We start from the raw sequence: 21,402 nt of genomic DNA, 5'->3' as shown, positions 1-21,402 counted from the left end.
GGACTAAGCCCAAAAGAAAATGAATGAATGAATAAATAATAAGCTTGGTTTGAAGGTGACGATGTTAAAAAAAAGCTCAATGTTCTCTTACCAGTCCTGATTTGAATACTAACTCACAGCAATCTGCATAGTTTTGCAGCCATCTGAACACATCTTAAAGGGACAGTTCACCAAAAATGAACATTTATTCAGTTTCCACTTTTAAACCTGAGTTTCTTTCTTCTGTTGAACACAAAAGAAGATATTTTGCAAAATGTTAAAAACCAGTACTTCCACAGCATTTGTTTTTCCTACCATGGAAGTCAATGGTTACAGGTTTCCAGCTATCTTTAAAGTCTTGAACCGGAAGCTGCGACCATTTTTTTCTTCTTCATATTGTGACAGTTCCTTAAGAATCTGAATTTTAAAGAGAAAACTGTGGGCGTGGCTTGTTTTTCTACTGCGAGCTGATTGGATGTAGAAAAGTAGGCATTTCATTCAGAAAGATTGGTAACTGAATCCAAACTGGAAGTGCATTTTCAGATTTAAATTTCAAATGGCAAACTTTTTTTTTCTTATTGACATGCACAGATGAATTGTTCAACACAAAATTAGCAATGTGAGCTCACAAAATCATATGGTTTTGATTTCATGTGTACTTAAAAAATAATAACTTCCTTTAATCTCAACATAAAGAAATTCAGATTTGGGAATAACTTGAGGGTCAGTAAATCTTCATGACTGAGTAATTTAAAACTTTGAATCCGGTTGTAAAGGGCTTTTTGTGGGTCTCTTACAGGAGTTCAGTTAGACCCCAGTAAGGCTTGGTGTCCCGTGCTGGAGTGCCAGGCCGTGTGCAGTGTGACGCCCGGTACTGAAGGCACATCGGTTCCTGTGCCCTGCCCTGTGTGCCAGACTGTGTTCTGCTGCGGCTGCCGGAGCCCCTGGAGCGACGGTCACTCCTGCTCCCTGCAGCCGCTGATGCCCCCCTCACCAGATGGGTCAGTGAGCACGCTTACACGCACACCAGTACACTGACGACTCATAAAAATCAGCTTACTGTATTCACATGTTGATTTTCTTTACCCAGTAATGCAAGTAAATAACATTTACAAGAGTTTATTAATAATTTAGTTCCTCAAAATAATCGAAATAGAATTTTCCTCATATTTTTTCCTTTGTTTGATCTGTAATTAACTGCGGTGTTCTTTTTAAAGTGTTTCTGTGCAGTCTAATAACACACACATATTAAAACATCTTTAGTGTTTCCCTAATTTCGATAAAACCTAGGGGCGTCTGGTGGGCCCCTAATTGTATCTCTGGAGGCCCCAAAACAGCATGGGCCCTTAGAATCGTCCTAACTTCCCCTCCCTCCGGTGGCAGCCCTGGTGCATGCAAACGCATCCAGTGTGACCCATTTCCACATCAGCAAACTAGTGTTTATCATTCAAATTCATAACAAACTTTAACAATTATGTGTGTGTGTGTGTGTGTGTGGTCTCTGCAGTGCACTGAGCAGTGATGATACGGACGCAGCCATTAAACAGTGTCCAGTGTGTGGTGTCTACATAGAGCGCAATCAAGGCTGCGCTCAGATGCTCTGCAAGAGCTGCAAACACACCTTCTGCTGGTACTGCCTACAGAATCTGGACGTAAGTCACGTGGGGCTTTTCATTATGCTTTACTAATAAAGGGATAGTTCAACCTATAATGAAAATTCTGTCATCATTTACTCATTCTGATTTTTTGATAGTTCAGCCACGAGTTAGTTTGTTGTTTGGGAAACTCACCCCTGGTTGCTTGTTTTTTTGGAAACTATGGTGAAACATGCATAATAATAATAATAATAATAACAGTAATAATATTACTAAATTATTCAATGTTTATTAAATATATTTACTTAATTTAAAATATTATATCTACAGTTCAAGTCAGAATTATTAACCCCCCTCAATTATTAGCCCCCCTGTTTATTTTTCCCCCAATTTCTGTTTAATGGCTATAAGATTTTTTCAGCACATTTCTAAACATAATAGTTTTAATAACTCATTTCTAATAACTGATTTATTTTATTTTTGCCATGATGACAGTAAATAATATTTGACTAGATATTTTTCAATACATTTCTATACAGAGTTAATTAGGTTAATTAGGCAGGTTGGGATAATAAGGCAAATTATTGTATAACGATGGTTTATTCTGTAGACTACCGAATAAATGTATCGCTTAAAGGGGTTAATAATTTTGACCTTAAAATGGTTTTGAAAAAATTCAAAACATCTTTTATTCTAGCTGAAATAAAACAAATAAGACTTACTCCAGAAGAAAAAATATTATCAGACATACTGTGAAAATTTCTTTGCTCTGTTAAACATCATTTGGGAAACATTTAAAAATAAAAATAAATAAAAATCAAAGGGGGGCAAATAATTCTGACTTCATCTGTATATGAAATATTATGATCGGACTTCTGCTGTTATCGCCCCAAAATACTGGAACAATCTTCCACCCCACATTAGACACACTCCAACTTTATCTGTTTTTAAAAATCTTCTGAAACTGCATCTTTGCTCTTTAGCATTTGAGCCTTTTTAATGTTTAGGGGTTTGTCTTATGTTTTAATTGTTAAGTATGTGCTGTATTTTAATTAGTATTGATTTTGTTCAGCACTTTGGGCAACGTTGTGTTGTAAAAAAAACTCATTAACTCATATTAATATTATTTTATTATTATTTTTGTCATTTTTTGCTTTTAAATATTCCTGGAAGTGACCAAAAACAATTTTCTTGATGGTTATAGGGTGATATATTTCTGAGACATTACGATAAAGGACCATGCCGAAACAAGCTGGGACACTCCAGAGCTTCCGTCATGTGGAACAGGACACAGGTTTGCCTAAATCCCAGTTAACGTTACATCTTCACCAATTTCAAAAAACTCTGATGACTAATTCTTGAAAGCACTTTTTGAAAAGCGCTCATTTTAATCTGCTGTTTAGTTGCACAATTATGTGTGGTTTATTTATAAACTAATTTCGAGAGGATCACGTGCTTATGATCAACATGGCTGGCTCCTTATTAGCTCAGTAATCTGACCCATTAGATGATTACGGAAGCATTATACATAACCAGAGTTTTTCACTCCAGTTATCTTCGTCTTGAAGCTTCCCACCGCTTCCACCCCTACTTCCTCCCCCTTTTTCCGATAAGGCGACACGGTGGCCCAGTGGTTAGCACTGTTGCCTCACAGCAAGAACACAGCTGGCCCAACCTCCTATCAGGCTGGTTGGTGTTTCTTTGCGGAGTTTACATGTTCTTCCCGTGTTTGCGTGGGTTTCTCCCAGGTCCCCCGGTTTCCTCCCACCGTCCAAAAGCAAACCATAGCCAATCGACTAAACCAAATTATCACCGAAAACAACCCTAGTTTAAACTTTACACGCGGCGGCAAGCAGGGCAGTTCTCGAGACCTACCTGAGCTCGAACTCCCCTCTTGCCCTTCTAACGGGAGGGAGCCCCGGGCTCGAGGATATTACGAGCTCAGGGCTCTCTCCCGGGACAGCATGCCAAATAAACTTTATTGATTATCAGCTAAGTGTGAACTCTTGAAAACAACAGCATAAAAAGTCTTACAAAAATTCCAAGTTTGATCTGAAACCTTTCTCACCAGCAGTAGTTGTGTTTGTCTGTGGTTGTGTTGTGCTCAGGTGGTTGGCATCCTGGTTGGCGCTAGCATCATCGTGCTGGTGACGTCTCCACTGCTGCTTCTGGCGTCTCCCTGCATACTGTGCTGCATCTGCAAACCCTGCCACGCCAAGAAGACCAAGACCAAGAAGAAGAAGAAAGAAAAGAAGCCATCAGACTCCAGCGCATAGGAGAAACTCTTCCCTATCAACACCTGTAGCAGTGCCAAATTATGCCAGTCTGTGCAAGTGCCTCATTCTCAGTGCCTGGTCACATCGGCCTTCAGGTGCATTATGGGACAAATTAAAGGGTTTGTTCACCTACAAATGAAAATTTACTTACTATTTACTTACAAATGATTTGAGTTTCTTCTGTTGGACACAAAAGAAGATATTTTGAAGAATGTTGGAAACCTGTAACCATTGACTTGCATAGTAAGAAAAACTAATAGTATTGAAGTCAATGGTTACAGGTTTCTAACATTCTTCGAAATATCTTCTTTTGTGTTCAACAATGGAAAAAGACTGTCAAACTGGTTTAAAACAAGTAAAGAGTGACTCTAAATTATGACAGCTTTCATTTTTGTGTGAACTATCCCTTCAACGATGTTGTTTATTGAGTAAAGAACATGTGCAAAAGAAAAGTTCTTGCTCTAGTAAGCCAAAACATAGAGATTGCATTAAAAATAATAATATTCGCGGGCTTCAGCAATGGGTTCAACTCTTTTTGTTTCCACGTAATGTTCCTGACCAAAGCATCTGCTGTTTTTATTTTTCTTGTGTACTATAATGTGTAAATACTGTATTTATGACTCTGGGTACTGTCCTGTGTTCTTTATATTTGTTGATTTGTCAGCATCAGATGTTTTATAACTTCATTATAATAAACTAAACTCCTACAAGTGAGCTGTAAAAGTGTCGTTCTTGGGGTTTTAAATAAATTAATCGGATTTTAGTACAGTTTGAATGCAAAATCAGTTGTTTTGAGGATCATACTAACTGTAGTGACATCTGCTTTGTGTGTCAGTGAAAATGTTTACTCAACATCTCGAAATCGGAAGCATTCAATATGTCACATTTCTCAATCAGTTGGTGTATTGTACTGCATTTCATAACCAGATGGGGAAATTCACTACACAGATCCTGCTTGATTCATAGCCAGTGTTTCTGGTTAAAGCCTGTTTACAATACGTTTAAATAAAGAAGCATTAAATAGGCTTAAATCTACCATCTGGCGGTCTAACAAACAAGTACCACGACGGTGTTATAGCCATATCCCAAGGCAGTGTCTAATATTTAAGTATCTATTTAATTCATTCATTCATTTTCTTTTCGGCATAGACCCTTTATTAATCAGGGGTTGCCACAGTGGAATGAACTGCTTATAGTCTGTACTCTTGCATTCACACACATACACTACGGCCAATTTAACTTATTCAATTCACCTATACCGCATGTCTTTGGACTGTGGGGGAAACCGGGGCACCTGGAGGAAACCCACACCAACACGGGGAGAACAAACTACACAGAAATACCAACTGACCCAGCCGGGGCTCGAACCAGCGACCTTCTTGCTGTTAGGCGATCGTGCAACCCACTGCGCCACATATATAGTTAATATTTAGTTTAATTATTTTTTTCTTCGTTAATTTAATATTGGAATTATAATTTTTGCAACAAAGTCACCACACCATTTTGTCTTGTACTGTTCCCGTTGTGTGATTTTTTTTTTTAGAAGTCTGTGAGTAAAGAGCGAGAGAGCCATCGTGTGGTTACACGTGAAACTGCGTTATTGCGAATTAACTTTAGGGTGCCCAAACTTCTTATGAAGGACCAAAATACAAACTTTATTAAGGCTAGTGGGCCGAAGGTAAATATAGTTGCCATGGGTAATTCCCTAATTTATTTATTATATTTAAAAATAACTAAAAATCATTGCTTTATATTAACTAACACAGTATACAGTTGCAATCAGAATTATTAGCTCCTCTTTGAATAGTTTTTTCCTTTTTAAATATTTCCCAAATGATGTTTAACAGAGGAAGTAAATTTTCACAGTATGTCTGACAATATTTTTTTCTTCTGAAGAAAGTCTTATTTGTTTTATTTCGGCTAGAATAAAAGCAGTTTTTAATTTTTAAAAAAACATTTTAATTACGCTAACCAGCCTAGTTAACCTAATTAAGCCTTTAAATGTCACTTTAAGCTGTATAGAAGTGTCTTAAAAAAATTATATTTACTGTCATCATGGCAAAGATAAAATAACTCTAATAAACTCTAATAAAATTTCAAAATATTGAGATCCACTTGTTTTAACCTTAAGATAGATAGACACATCTATCTATCTATCTATCTATCTATCTATCTATCTATCTATCTATATATATATATATATATATATATATATATATATATATATATATATATATATATATTATGGCATTTGTATGGATGTCATCCCAGTGATTTGTTGCAGCTGGAAGGGCATCCGCGTAAAACTTATGCTGAATAAGTTGGAGGTTCATTCCGCTGTGGTGACCCCCTGATTAATAAAGGGACTAAGCCGAAAAGAAAATGAATGAATGAATGAACAGAACCATAAAATGAAAGCCCAGAAAATATGTTGCTTTCTTAAGTAGACTCTTAATGTTTTTCATATCTAAATGACCAGTTTAAATGAATAAATTAAAGTTAATTTAGGCAGTTTAATTGTAGCCACACGCATTATATAAAAGCCAGATAACGTTAGATAACTGTTCTCAATGCTGTTAGAAATCATTAAAAAAAAAATCACTAAAGAATCAATATGAAATCATCTCAAAATCATCAAAAATGAACCCCATTAAAAATAAGATGACCATAACTGTTTCAATATGATCACAAGACTCAAATACACTTCAATATTAAGCAAGGCTCAGGTGTGAGACAGACACACAAACACTTTGATGAATTCTCACCTTCATATTAATGTGTTCAGATTCTCTTGAGCTGCAAACTCTCACTTCTGCTGCTGCTTCAGTGTGTCAGTAATTATTGTGTGATTGCGAGCACGTCTCCATGATGATACACACTCGACTGTGAAGAGGACAAGATGAATAGCACAAACTCACTGAAACACACAGAGGCCAGAAGCACAACACAGCTGTCCAGCGTCTCACATGATTACAGTCATTACAAGAGGGAGGATCTGGCAACATTTTCACACAAATACTGTGCTCATGAAGATTTTGGCTGGTAATTTTAATTTTACCCTAGACATTTTACCCTAAAAACAGATCTTAAAAATAAACGTATATATCCTTATCACATATTTTGAAAAAAAAAAACAAACAAAACATTTTATTTAGATATATTTATAAATACAATTTAATTCAGAGTTTGTCCCCTGAAATGTCTTTTTTAAATAATTTTCATTATCTTTAGTATTTGCATTTACATTCGCCTAATTAAAAATTAAAGCAATTAAATAAGACATTTCACTCTAAAACAGATGATACAAAAATTGCATCCATATTGTGTCATCGCACATTTTGTAAATAAAAGCCATTGTATTTATATTTATTATGTTTACCTTATTTGCAGCATTTTTAAATAGTTTTTTTAGCACTGTAACATTATTTACAAGTGATTTTACCCCAAAATGTCATTCAATTTAGAGGAAAATTTCTTGTAAATAAGTTACAGTGCTACATTTTTATATATATTAATATTTATATTTAATATTATAGAATTAAGAATTAAAGATATAATAAAACAACAAAAGACGTGCAAAAACCTGCAAGCACAACTTTGGTAAATGTCTGACATACATAAACATACAAATAATAATACTTAACAAGAGAAACCAGTTTTTCATGCTGTGAAATTTCTATATTTTTTAACCATTTTTATACATCATGACATCCGTGTTCTTAATTTGCAAAATCTACTGTAATTTGTTTACATTAGTCACCATGACCTAAATTTAGTTATTTGTCCTTGTTGACATCAATGTGTGATCTTGTGCAGATTTATATGTGAAGTACTCTTTTTTTTATGCCATGATAATGGTACTACAGATGATTCTGCCAGAAATCACCTATTAAATGTTATTTTGGACCAAACTAAAATATGTCATGTTAAATAGGAAAGCTATAAGCAAAAATAACACTAGATATGATATAATATCGACATGGTTTGCATTCAGGATGTCTTAGAAATCACTAAATTATATATTCTCTAAAATTTAGCTCAGCAGCGCGTCGCATTTCTTATAGATGTAAAACTCACAATGCCAAGAAAGGTCCACATGTTGACCCTCGCTTCAGTTATTAAAAACACACAAAATATTGCTTAATGGCATTTGAAAATATCACAAATGAGCAGCGTTACAATTTACAATTTTTTTTCTTGGCACTTTTAGGCCTTTACCTGCATTATAGCTGCGTCCCAAATGGCACATTATACACTTACACACTCAACAGAATAGTATACTGTATGTATGTAATGTCATCCAAAATGGAACACTAATGTTTACCTTAAAATATTAATATCATTTAGTTACCTTTGATTTATCTTATAGTATTTTTAAGTAATTTAGTTTTAGCTCTGTAACATTATTTACAGGACATTTTCATTTGATTATTTTTCAATGGTGATTCAAATAATCATAATTAAGAATTAAAGGTATAATTAAACAATAAAAGACATGCAAAACTTTGGTAAATGTCTGACATACATAAACACAAATGATATTACTTAACTAAAGAATCTCGTTTTTCATGCTGTGAGATCAAGATTTTTTATACATCATGACATCACCGTGCCACCTGTTCTTAATTTGCATAATCTACTGTAATTTGTTTTTATTAGTCAACCACCATCACGTAAATTAAGTTGGTTGTTTACATTAGTGATCTTGACCAGCTTTATTTGTAAAGTACAATTTTATGTCGTAATGATGGTACTGCAGATGAATAAAGAAATCAATTGTTATTTTGGACCAAACTAAAATATGGCATGTTAAACAGGAGAGCTATGAACAAAAATAACACTAGATATGATATAATATCGAACTGGTTTGCATTCTGGATGTCTTAGAAGTCACTAAATTATATATTCTCTACAATTTACCTCAGCAGTGCGTCGCATTTCTTATAGATATATGTAAAACTCGCAATGCCAAGAAAGGTCCAAATGTTTACACTCGCTTCAGTTATTAAAAACACACAAAATTTCGCTTAAATTGCGTTTAAAAATATCAATTTACAATTACAATGCTTCTTGGCACTTTTAGCCCTTTACCTGCACTATGTTTAACACTGCGTTCATGCTCAGAAGTGCGTAAAATGACGCTTTCCTCTCGTAACATCTGCTAAACGCAGCCTCTCCGTGACATCACATCATACTGCAGTCTATTCGCCAACCAGCAGCCTTAGATTGGCCAATGGCCAGATAGCGTGAGCTCTGCTCACCAAATGCTCGAAGCTGATTGGCTCGTCATAAAGAGAGGAGGCGGGACGCTGCTGTCTACAAACTGCAAGACGATCCGCGCCCTCATTAGCATAAATTATTCAGCATCACCTAGAAGCATCGCACCAGCTCGAGTGCGCCCATGTGCTGGGGATTAAACTTACTTTTTATTTATTATTATTTATTATAAAAGGATTTTAACTGAAGTCGAACCCGAGATTAATCGGAACACGGATATTATATGTTTTTTCACACTTTGCATCTGTCTGGAATAATTCAGTTAATTTTTCAGATCACCTGTGCTGCTTCTTTGTGATATTTTTAAACGCCATTAAGCGAAATTTTGTGTGTGTTCATAACTGAAGTGAGTGTCGACATGTGGACCTTTCTTGGTATTGCGAGTTTTACATATATCTATAAGAAATGCGACGCGCTGCTGAGCTCCGCGTCTACAGAGCTGCTGGTGGCCGCGGTGCTGTGCGTGTCTGCCGGGCTCATCATCACCTGTCTCTCCCTCCGCGGACAGACTTTCAAAGCGCCTCAGTTTCTACAAATGCCTTTCCAACTCTTGATGACATTTTCTCCCACCAAAAAACTCTTCTCCGCGTCCAGCACTGATAGTTGTAGTCGCTCTTCTAAGAAGGTGAGATATCTCCTGTGTTTGTGTCTTATAACTAGTATTAAAACATTTCCATTAAGTCTGTTTCAAGCTGGGACTAAATTCTACAAATTGCTGAATTTACATCAAATATTTACTCTTTAATATTAAGTTATAAAAAGTGTATTCTGCTTCATATATTTGTGGGAACCATTGTGCATTTACTACACAGGACCCTTTGATAAATGAAAACGTTCCAAAGAAAAGATTAATTAGAAGTAAAATAAATGTACATGTAGTCACTTTTGCTCATTTTGAAAGTCTTCTTGATGTATAATTTTTCAATAGTTGTAGTGGCTCTTCTAAGGTGAGATCTCCCTTTGAGTTCTTTAAATATCGATTCCTTTCCATTAAATCTGTGTCAAGCTGCTATTAAATTATACGAATTGCTGAATTTACATTAAATATTTATTTTTCAGGCTATAAAAAGTGTATTCTGCTTCATATTTTGGGGGAACCATGGTGCATTTACTACACAGGAACCAGGACTCTTTGATTAAAAAAAAAGTTCTAAACGTTGTAAAGAGTTCTAAACGACAACATTAATTAGATGTCAAATACATTTAATGTCACTTTTGATAAATTTTAATGTGTTCTTGATGAATTAAAGTATAAAAGTACATTTTTGTAGCTTTAACATTTGATATCACAGAAATAAATTATGCCCCCCCCATTTAAAATTATTGTTTTGTTAATCCGACAAAGTATTCATAGTGCTTCACTTTTTCCACATTTTTTTTTGTTACAGCCTTATTCCAAAATGGATTAATTTTTTCCTCCAAATTCTACACACTGGCACACCTGTCATTCCACTTTGCTGTACCTCTCAAGCTCTATCAAGTTGGATAGGAAGCGATGGTGTACAGCCATTTTCAGATCTCTCCAGAGATGTTCAATAGGATTTAGATCAGGGCTCTGGCTGGGCCACTCAAGGACTCCATTCATATTTTGGCGGTGTGCTTTGGGTCATAGTCCTGATGCAAGATGAACCGTCGCCCCAGTCTGAGGTCAAGAGCACTCAGAAGCAGGTTTTCATTCCCTCTATTCTGACTAGTCTTTCAGTTTCTGCTGCTGAAAAACATTCAATTCAATTCAATTCAATTCACCTTTATTTGTATAGCGCTTTTACAATGTATATTGTGTCAAAGCAGCTTCACATAAAAGATCATAGTAAATTGAAACAGTGTAGTTCAGTTGTTAGTGTTTAAGTTCAGTCCAGTTTAGCTCAGTTCAGTGTGGTTTAATAATCACTACTGGAAGTGCAAACACTGAAGAGCAGATCCACTGATCCCAAACCATGCAAGCTAGTGGCGACAGCGGTGAGGGGAAAAAAAAACTTCACCAGTTGGCGAAAGTGAAGAAAAAAAAAAACCTTGAGAGAAACCAGACTCCTCAGCATGATCCTGCCAATTCACTGTAGGAATGGTATTAACCTGGTGATGAGCGTTGCCTGGTGTTCTCCAAATGTAACGCCTGGATTCACTCCAAAGATTTCAGTATTAGTCTCATCAGACGAGAGAATTTTGTTTCTTGTGGTCTGAGAGTCCTTCAGATGCCGTTTGGCAAATTTCAGGTGGGGAGTGGCTTCCATCTGGCCACTCTACCATACAGGCCTGATTGGTGGATTGCTGCACAGATGGTTGTCCTTCTGTAAGGTTGTCCTTCAGAAGAAGGCTGGAGCTCAGACAGAGTGACCTTCGGGTTATTGATCACCTCCCTGACTAAGGCCTTTCTCCCCCGATCACTCAGCTTAGATGGCCGGCCTGCTCTAGGAAGAGTTCTGGTGGTTCCAGACATCTTTCATATATGGATGATGGAGGCCACTGTGCTCATCAGAACTTTTAGAACAGCAGAATTTTTTCTATAACCTTCCATAGCCTTGTGCCTCAAGACAATCCTGTCTCTGAAGCTTACAGACAATTCCTTTGTCTTCATGCTTGGTTTGTGCTTTGACACGCACTGTCAACCCTGGGACCTTATATAGACAGGTGTATGCCTTTTCAAATCATGTCCAATCGACTGAATTTACCACAGGTGAACTCCAATTAAGCTGCTGAAACATCTCAAGAATGATCAGTGGAAACAGAATGTACCTGAGCTCAATGTAGAGCTTCACGGCAAAGGCTGTGAATACTGATGTACATGTGATTTTTCAGGTTTTTTATTTTTAATAAATTTGTAACAATTGAAAAAAATCTTTTCTCACATTGTCATTATGGGGTATTGTTTGTAGAATTTTAAGGAAATAAATGAATTTAATAAAAAATGTGGAAAAAGTGAAGCGCTATGAATACTTTCCAGATGCACTGTATATATATATATATATATATATATATATATATATATATATATATATATATATATATATATATATATAATAAACATTAAATATTAACTTAGTGACTTAGTGGAAAGAAAATCTTATTCTATATATTTATCATAAATTGATTATTATAATTGATATTATTATAATGCTCAAAGTGGAACTCTAACCTTCAGTCTGACTCTCTTTCTAACCAGAGAGATGTAAAGCGAAAGAGGGCGACGGACAGTCAGTGCAGTCCGACTGAGGATCCGGAGGTCATCATAGTGGGCGCTGGGGTGCTGGGATCAGCCATGGCTGCTGTTCTGGCCCGGGATGGACGGCGGGTCATCGTGGTGGAGAGGGACATGAAAGAACCAGACCGGATAGTTGGAGAACTTCTGCAGCCGGGAGGATTTCGGGTACTCAAAGACCTTGGCCTGGAGGGTAAGAACATCTGATTTGTTTCCCATTAAATTAAATTCTTCTTGAAAATTTCAGACACCCCTTAAAGACTTTTGCATTTTCTCCATTTATATTTATGTTTACAGTGTGATTTATTGTAGATCTATGGTATCTAAACTCTCATATTAACATTTTTAGACTTTGATTTCTTTTCTTTCAGGTGCTGTTGAGGGTCTGGATGCTCATGTGGTGAACGGTTATGTAATTCATGATATGGAAAGCAGGACAGAGGTGGAGATCCCGTATCCCCAGCAGGAGAACTGCATTCAGGGTGGACGTGCTTTCCATCATGGACGCTTCATCATGGGGTTGCGTCGAGCTGCACTCGCTGAGCCTAAGTAAATATCTGATACAACCTGTAACATTCATATTATCATATAATTGACTGATGATACAATAGGGTAAACTATCATTACTTATGTTACACATGGGTTGAGGTTTCTGAGAAACAACGACCTTCCTTCATCTAGTAGTTGAAGACTGATGGCATGGTGGATTGTAGACTTCAAATAAATGCGGATAGGCAAAAAGTTTAGGATATTTCGATTTTTTTGAATGTTTAAAATGGCGGCAAGGTGGCTCAGTGGTTAGCACTGTCAACTCACAGCAAGAAGGTTGCTGGTTCAAGTCCAGGCTGGGCCAGTTGGTGTTTCTGTGTGGAGTTTGCATGTTCTCCTCATGTTGGCATGGGTGTCCTCCGGGTGCTCCGGTTTCTCCCACAGTCCAAAGACATGTGGTATAGGTGAATTGGATAAACTAAATTGGCCGTAGTGTATGAGTGTGAATGTAAGAGTGTATTGGTGTTTCCTAGTACTGTGTTTCAGCTGGAAGGGCATCCACTGCGTAAAGCATATGCTGGAACAGTTGGTGGTTCATTCCGCTGTGGCGATCTCCGATGAATCAGAGACTAAGCTGAAGGAAAACTAATAAATGAATGAATGTTCAAAATGACTGGTTAGATGACACATACTGTATGTGTGGTGGTCTCAGCTCATGGGCACTATTTTTGTGATCAACAGTGTGAAGTTTGTGGAGGGAACAGTGACCAGCCTGGAGGAAGAGGACGGCTGTGTGACAGGAATTCAGTACAGGGAGAAAGACACCGGGATGGTCAAGGTAACAACACATTGATACTCTGAGAATCTGCTCATGTTTATGTAAAGGAGGAAGAGACATTTGGATAATTTAAGTTTTTTCTTTCTCACAGGAGATTCGCGCTCCTCTGACTGTAGTCGCAGACGGCTGTTTCTCCAAGTTCAGGAAGAATCTGGTTTCTGGGAAAGTTCAAGTGTCATCTCACTTTGTTGGATGTATAATGAAGGTAAACATAAGGTGGACAGATGTACTGTTGTGGATGTGAAGTAATAGAGAGAGAGAGCGTGAGCTGGGGTCCAGAAGAAAATTTGACATTGTTAAATAATTATTTTCCACCTTAGTACACATGAACCAATATCAAGTGTAAGTCACATCTCTAAAAATATAGTTGATGTGCCCAATGCTCCATCTCTCACACAGAATGTGATAACAAAATCGATTAGAATAAATTAACAAAGACTTATCAAAAATAAATTTAAATATAATATTTATTTAAATACACACATACATATATATATATATATATATATATATATATATATATATACACACACACACACACACACATATATATACACACATATACATATATACATATATATACATATATATATATATATATATATATATATATATATATATATATATATATATATATATATATATATATATAAGCCAGGTAAATGTGTATTATACCAATTATTCAGTCAGGTCATAAACGATCGATACAAGACATCAAATTCTCAAAGATGAATCTAAGATCAAAAGATGCATACCTGATTTCAAAAACATTTGGAGCGTGAGAGCTCAATACCATGGGCTGATCTGGCTACAGAATCACACCTGAACTTCTTGACGTATCCTGAAATAGTCAACCAAGAATCTCTTCCAAGGAAGGGTGTGTGAAACAACAAAGCAAATTTGCTTAGAGTGGAATGTTAGATCTGAAGAGTTTCTGCCTGTGGGCAACATGATAATTTAAATAGAAACCCCCCAGATAGCGACACACCCTTAACAGTTGGTCAAAAGACAATTGAAGTTATAAATCTATTCTAGTTTCTGAGGCAATGAGACTATTGCACCATACTTGCGCTGATACAGAACATTCATACTTAGACCCAATCTCAATTCTGTTTTTTTAAAATAGAATAAAATACAATCCCAATTGTGTCTGTGTTTCCACCCCGTGATGATTGTATTGTCCATATGTAGTGACATCAACATATCTGAGGTATCTCAAATCTTACATTGTAGCTGATTGGGTTAATTTATGGTTTATAAAGCTTTAATGAATACGTCAACAAAAAAATCCTTATGTGAAAAATGAATGTAATGCATTTTATTGTGTGTTACCTTCTTTTCCAGGACTCCCCGCAATTTAAAGCCCACCATGCGGAGCTGGTTCTAGCTGATCCCAGTCCAGTGCTGATCTACCAGATCTCCTCCAATGAAACTCGTGTTCTGGTAGACATCAGAGGAGAGATGCCTCGAGACCTCATGCAGTACATGACTGACAAAATCTACCCACAGCTACCAGGTGCAGTTTCTGTTTAGTGCACTGAAAACATTTAGACAGTAAGAGAAGCTGACATATAGATGTCTGTTTTGTAACACAGAACACTTAAAGGAGCCGTTCATGCTGTCACTGCAGAACGACCGGTTGAGAACGATGCCTGCCAGCTTCCTGCCACCCGCACCGGTCAATAAACAAGGTAAGCCATGGAAATATATAGCTCTTTGTTTGTCTATACTAGGGCTGTGTGATACTAGGAATATAGTCAAGCCTGAAATTATTCATACCCCTGGCACATTTTATTTAAGTTTTTATTGATTTCAACTTTTTATTGATTTTCCTATTTGCAAATAATGCAGATAGATATAAAAACAAATACAGAGCATTAACATAAAAGCAGAACAATACAAAATAAATAATACAATACAAATAATGTCACATAAATTGAATAAATAGACCAAAACAAAAAAGGGTTATTGATATCATAGCCATAATTATTATTTTGTCCCGTTACATGTTTGCTAGCATTGTGGGTCACAGAAATTATATCAAAATAAATGTCAATCCTTCCATGTAAACTGTAGGAAATCTGCCACTTGTCACCCCTGGCAAATTCAAATGTAAATAAAAGCTGAGAAATATATTTTTTCCACAATAATGCCTCTTGTATATCTTATTATTATCTTTTGGGAGAAGCCTGTATCATTTCTGGTCAAACAAAAATTAGTGGTTGAATAAAAGTAACTATAGTAAAAAGTAAAAAAAGGGCAATGAATAACTTCAGGCGTGACTGTGTGCAATGCTGTTTAGTATTGTGATCAAATTATTTCTTGAGAAATGCAATTTTAATTTGTTTTTTAAATGTAATGATCATAGAAAAAATACAATTTACTATATATTTGTGTGATCCAATTAAATCTAATTCAGGATAAAAAAAACACGTAAAAGAGCAAACATTTAGGCTTTACAAAACTATACACGAGTGAAAACCTTCTTAGATATTCTGAGTCTTAATGGTTGTTGTCATCTTCCTCTCTCGTCTCTACGTTTGCCCATTAGTTTAAGGTTCACCTTTGGGCTGCTTTAGCCAATAGCAGAAAAGCACCTGCTGGGGAGGCGGGGATAAAGTAGCAAAGTCCCATCTTATTAGTCATAGTCATGGATGGGGCCAGACAGAATCTGCGGACATGCATTGCTATTTTTGCAGAGAATTTTGTAAAAAATCTGCGGATTTATGTGGAATTATTTTCAGAGTATCTTAACTAAAAACTTAATATATTAAAAAATAAAATGCTACCTTTTTAACTTGTATTTGATGTTTCCAGTGCAAATCCAATTTCATCCACTTATTTGGTAAACAAAGCAAGTCTCATTTAATATATTGACTAAAACAATATCACTGAACAAACTGTATTGTGAATAAATCATATGAACATTTTCATTTTGGTCAACAATATTACTGAAATTAATTTAAAAACTGAATAAATATACATTTACACATTACATACAAGTAAATAAATAGCCTCCGAAATAAATTCCCAATATTGCGCAGCCCTAGTCTACACTGTAAAAATATTGGTTACTTGCCCATATCTCATAATTTACAAGTGATTTTGGTTTGCTTTGACAACTTTTGATGTTGAAAATGTTATTGGCATTTTTAGTAGTTTGAGACATTAAATGTCTATTATATAAAAAACAATAATTTTAGAAAAAAACAATCTATATAGTGGGCGACACGGTGGCGGGTTGCCTCACAGCAAGGAGGTTGCTGGTTCGAGTCCCGGCTGGGTCAGTTGGCATTTCTGTGTGAAGTTTGTATGTTCTCCCTGCATTCGTGTGGGTTTCCTCCAGGTGCTCCGGTTTCCCCCACTAGTCCAAAGACATGTGCTATGGGTGAATTAAATAAGCTAGATTGTCTATAGTGTATGATTGTGTGTGTGTGTGTGTGTGAATGCAAGAGTATATGGGTGTATGGGTGCTGGGTTGTGGCTGGAAGGGCATCCATTGTGTAAAACACATGCTGGATGAGTTGGTGGTTCATTCCGCTGTGGCGACCCCTGATTATAAAGGGACTAAGACGAAAAGAAATTGAATGAATAAATGAACAATCTATATAATAACAGAATGTTACAGCTCATTACTCCGTTATTTTCCTGTAATTTACATGACCAATACAGACAACGTGCTGTTTCTAACTATTAAAAAGGTCAATAATTGCAACTTTTGTTAAACTTTTCACCAACAAAGTTGTCAGAGCAAAAACAAAAAGTTTAATAATGCAATTTAAAAGAACTCAAAAACACAAATGAATCACTTCAGGAATCGTCAGGGACAATTACTGGTAACGTTTTTCAAGTATAATCAAAATATACTGAGTAAATTTAAAATAATGAAAATTTTTAATCTTTAATCTACATTTTGGCCTTTACAAACTGAGAAATCATTAAATAAAGCATGTAAAACTTACTGTGTGTGTGTTTCTGACCTCCATCAGGGGTTCTGCTGTTAGGAGATGCGTATAACATGCGTCATCCTCTAACCGGTGGAGGCATGAGTGTTGTGCTGAATGACGTCTACATCTGGAGAGACCTGCTCAAGAACATTCCTGACCTTTATGACAATACAGCTGTGCTCCAGGTAACCTGGTCATCTGACTGAGAAACTGCTCTAGTAACAGTGAATTGCTGCTTAAGATCAGATTTAATGGTTTCGCAATGCTTGATACAAACATTCTCTGCTAACTTAGGGTTTGATTAAAGGTTTATGGTTAACTCTGGACCACATGCAGCAAACAGCTAATCACATGACACATGAGAGCATCAGTATGAGTACTTTTTTGTGAGAGAGTGAGCCGTTCACTTCTTTGTTGAAGATTGAGATCGTTTAAAAAATTATAATGAATTTAAATGCATTCACAAGGCAGATGTAAACAGTGCTGAAAGATTAAAAGTTTGAAAAGGCAACTTAACGCAACAATTATTATACAGATGCATGTCAAAAAAGTGGTCAAACATCTCAAAAGACAAGTCATTTAAAAAGATTTGTATGTTAAAGCAAATGTAAATATTTAAATGTCATATATATATATATATATATATATATATATATATATATATATATATATATATATATATATATATATAAATAAAGAGCAACAAATAATAACTTGACTTCTAGTTGATCATTTGGAAAAGTGGCAGAAGGTAGATTTTTCTGATGAATCATCTTTTTAACTGCATCCCAATTATCACAAATACTGCTATTGGAACTTGCATGAACCCAAGATTCTCATAGAAATCAGTCAAGTTTGGTGAAGGAAAAATCATGGTTTGGGGTTGCATTCAGTATGGGGGCGTGCGAGAATGCTTTCTTTGTCATTTCAGATGACTTTATTAATAAGTGATTTGAGTCTGTACTTTAATAAGTTATTTGAGATACTGTACATTATAGGTGACAAGACTTTTGTCTAAGCAAAGTTAGACTTTACTGTCCTAATTAAATAATTAAAATAGTCAAGACATGATCATATTTTATTTTGGTCAAATAAGCATAATCCAGAGGCCTTTGCCTTTCATATAAACCACTTCTGATATCAAATGATCAACTAGAAATCAAGTTATTATTTGTTGTTCCTAAAACTTAGAGGCGACAAGACATTTGTTGAGTAGTGTGTGTGTGTATATATACACACACACGCACGCACACGCATACACACGTCAACAATTGAAGTGGGTAAAAATCTCTAACCCAGAAGAAAAAGAAAATTGAGCAAGTTTGCCATTTTTGGTGACAAAACCCACTCAAACTAAACTAAACAGGAATTTACCTGGGTAAACCTCAAAGTAGCTTTGTGCAACAGAGCCCTGAGATTATATTGTCCTACGTCTTGTAAAAAGAAGCCCTTTAAATCTCAGTTTGACATTAAAAATGAACATGAAATGCAATGAAAACTGTTTTTGTTGTCAGGCGAAGAAAAAATTCCACTGGGAGCGGAAATCCTCTCACTCATTTGTGGTGAACGTTTTGGCTCAAGCGTTATACGAGCTGTTCGCTGCGACTGACAGTAAGAAACAAAACTCTCAAATATTTATTTCAGCTTAACTACCACATTTCATCACATCTAAAACTTCTGCTTACTTCCAGAATCCCTGCATCAGTTACGAAAAGCATGCTTTCACTATTTCAAGCTCGGTGGAGAATGCATCAATGGACCAATCGGGCTCCTGTCTGTGTGAGTGTTGACAAACAATACAAAATAAGTGAAGTTTATTTATAAACTAATTTCGAGAGGATCACATGCTTACGATTGTCCACGGCTGGTCCCCCATTAGCTAACACATGATTCACCAATCAGACGATTCCTAAGTCACCATAAATAACCAGAGCTTCATACCTCAGTCATCTTCGTTGAGAAGAATCCCCCCCCTTCCACCCCTATTCCTTCTCCCTTTCCTAGATAGGGCAACATGGCGGCCCAGTGATTAGCACTGTTGCCTCAGAGCAAGAATGTCACTGCTTAAAAGTCTTTACTGGACCAGTCAACATTTGTGTGGAGTTTGCATGTTCTCCCCATGCTCACAGTTTCCTCCGACAGTGCAAAAACACACAATATAAGTTATTTGACCATACCAATTTGGCACTATAGCCATCTCTACAACCTGTTATTAGCCATTAACAAGTCAGGGAAGTTCATCAAGATCTACCTGAGCTCAAACTCCCCTCTTGCCCTGCTAACAGGAGGGAGCCCAGGGCTCGAGGATGAGCTCAGTGCTCTCTCTCCTGGGACAGCATACCATATAAGCTTTAATATCAATCATCAGCTAAGTGTGAACTCTTGAAACACCAGTTTGCTCTTTAAATCAGACTTCTGGGACTTTGCCACTTCTCTAACCTCTTTGTCTTTTTTTAGATTGTCACCAAAACCCTTGACTCTGATTGGACACTTTTTCGCGGTGGCCCTGTATGCTATATACTTCAGCTTCAAGTCTGAATCCTGGCTCACAATACCACGAGCACTAGTCAACAGCGCAGCCATCCTGTACAGAGCCTGTGCAGTCATGTTTCCTCTCATATACTCGGAGTTACAGTACCTGGTTTACTAGAAAAAGAGACTGCTTTTAAATTTGCTGTGACACATCTGCCTTTAGTGCTTACATCCAAGTGCCTCATTTACTTTGAGGGGAAAAAAAAGGGATTCATGTCAGATAAAACACTATAAAAGGAGCAGGTCTCGGATGAGGGAGTTCTTCAGTGTTTAATATTAATCTGTCTTATATTTGCTTACTAATGATGTAAGAATCTGCCTTCAGCCCTGCGATTAAAGGAGGAAAAATACTTTGCTTTATTTTTAAAGTCAGCTATTAAATTGTGTTACAATTATTTCTTCTGCAGCGTGACATTTCACTGAGTAATTGGGCCAGAAATGCATGTTTTTAATGCATTGCTGAGTACAAACTAAGTTATTGCATCAGTTCAGAATGATTCAAACCACTAGACTGCTGGACTGTTAAATTTATGTAGATTGTTTTCAAGAGACTAAGGACAATCAGTAGGACCGCATCTCATTTGTAGCATGTTTTTCACATCCTTATTACCGTTTCAGACTTTTGTCATGATTTTCACATGGGGCCTTCCGTTATTTTTTGCCTGTCTCTTTTAATTACGTTAAATTTTGTTGCCATCACAAAAAGGAAGCAGACAAGAGCTTTAATTTGAAGATTTAATTGGGTTTTGTTTTACTCATTCAACCATGAGCTTGCGATTTAATGAATTCATTTGTATTTGAATGCATTTCTGTCTCTGTGTAGCCATTCGATGAACTATTTTCATACAATTTGTCTTTTTGTATATATATTTTTGGTCTTGCATATGGATTGAAATAAAGTTGAAACACAACAACACATTGTAATGACTCAGAGACATCTTTAAAATCTGCTTTACATAATTTGATCGATTAAAGTTGACTAAAGCTAGTAACGTTTGAGCAATGTACACAATGTGTCCGCCAGGTGGCGATCTAACATCAGGAGAACAAAAATAACGTCACTTCGACAATACAAACTAAACTAAATTATATATTAAATGAGTCTAGATATCAGCTATAAAGGCTATTAAGTTCGCGATATATTCAGTGTTGTGAATGAGCCTCAGGCAGAGCTGCATTTACACTCTCACATCTGTGAGTGGGTTTATTACAGGCCCTGCTGTCACAGTAATCTGGACACCTGCTCACTATCCAGACTCTCATTAGTGTGAAT

General features: G+C 36.2%; 2 protein-coding genes across 3 annotated transcripts in view; both read left to right on the top strand.

The window, feature by feature from the left end:
• rnf144b (ring finger protein 144B) overlaps nucleotides 1-4,560 on the top strand; it is a 23,306-nt gene extending 18,746 nt beyond the window's left edge. For both annotated transcript variants that reach the window (XM_056474702.1, XM_056474703.1), the window contains exons 5-8: nucleotides 779-980; nucleotides 1,487-1,631; nucleotides 2,779-2,868; nucleotides 3,683-4,560. In XM_056474702.1, the coding sequence (XP_056330677.1) occupies nucleotides 779-980; nucleotides 1,487-1,631; nucleotides 2,779-2,868; nucleotides 3,683-3,850 (605 nt within the window). In that variant the 3' untranslated portion in view covers nucleotides 3,851-4,560. The remainder of the gene's footprint in view (nucleotides 1-778; nucleotides 981-1,486; nucleotides 1,632-2,778; nucleotides 2,869-3,682) is intronic.
• Nucleotides 4,561-9,205: 4,645 nt separating this feature from the next.
• Nucleotides 9,206-21,045, top strand: sqlea (squalene epoxidase a). The gene is made up of 11 exons (XM_056474698.1): nucleotides 9,206-9,752; nucleotides 12,288-12,516; nucleotides 12,695-12,872; nucleotides 13,554-13,650; nucleotides 13,742-13,855; nucleotides 14,995-15,166; nucleotides 15,246-15,341; nucleotides 17,640-17,782; nucleotides 19,112-19,208; nucleotides 19,289-19,376; nucleotides 20,055-21,045. The coding sequence occupies exons 1-11, from the start codon at nucleotides 9,486-9,488 to the stop codon at nucleotides 20,245-20,247; spliced, it is 1,674 nt and encodes a 557-aa protein (XP_056330673.1). The 5' UTR covers nucleotides 9,206-9,485; the 3' UTR covers nucleotides 20,248-21,045.
• The last annotated feature ends 357 nt before the right edge of the window (nucleotides 21,046-21,402 follow it).

The sequence above is a fragment of the Danio aesculapii genome, chromosome 16, assembly GCF_903798145.1.
Source record: "Danio aesculapii chromosome 16, fDanAes4.1, whole genome shotgun sequence".
NCBI classification, from domain to species: domain Eukaryota; kingdom Metazoa; phylum Chordata; class Actinopteri; order Cypriniformes; family Danionidae; genus Danio; species Danio aesculapii.
This window is presented reverse-complemented; position numbering and strand designations above follow the sequence as displayed.

Bases quoted from the DNA above. Each gene is read 5' to 3' on its own strand.
- sqlea (XM_056474698.1), top strand. From the start codon at position 9,486: ATGTGGACCTTTCTTGGTATTGCGAGTTTTACATATATCTATAAGAAA. The intron at 9,753-12,287 runs GTGAGATATCTC...CTTTCTAACCAG, and splicing joins GTAGTCGCTCTTCTAAGAAG to AGAGATGTAAAGCGAAAGAG. The intron at 17,783-19,111 runs GTAACCTGGTCA...TTTTGTTGTCAG, and splicing joins ACAATACAGCTGTGCTCCAG to GCGAAGAAAAAATTCCACTG.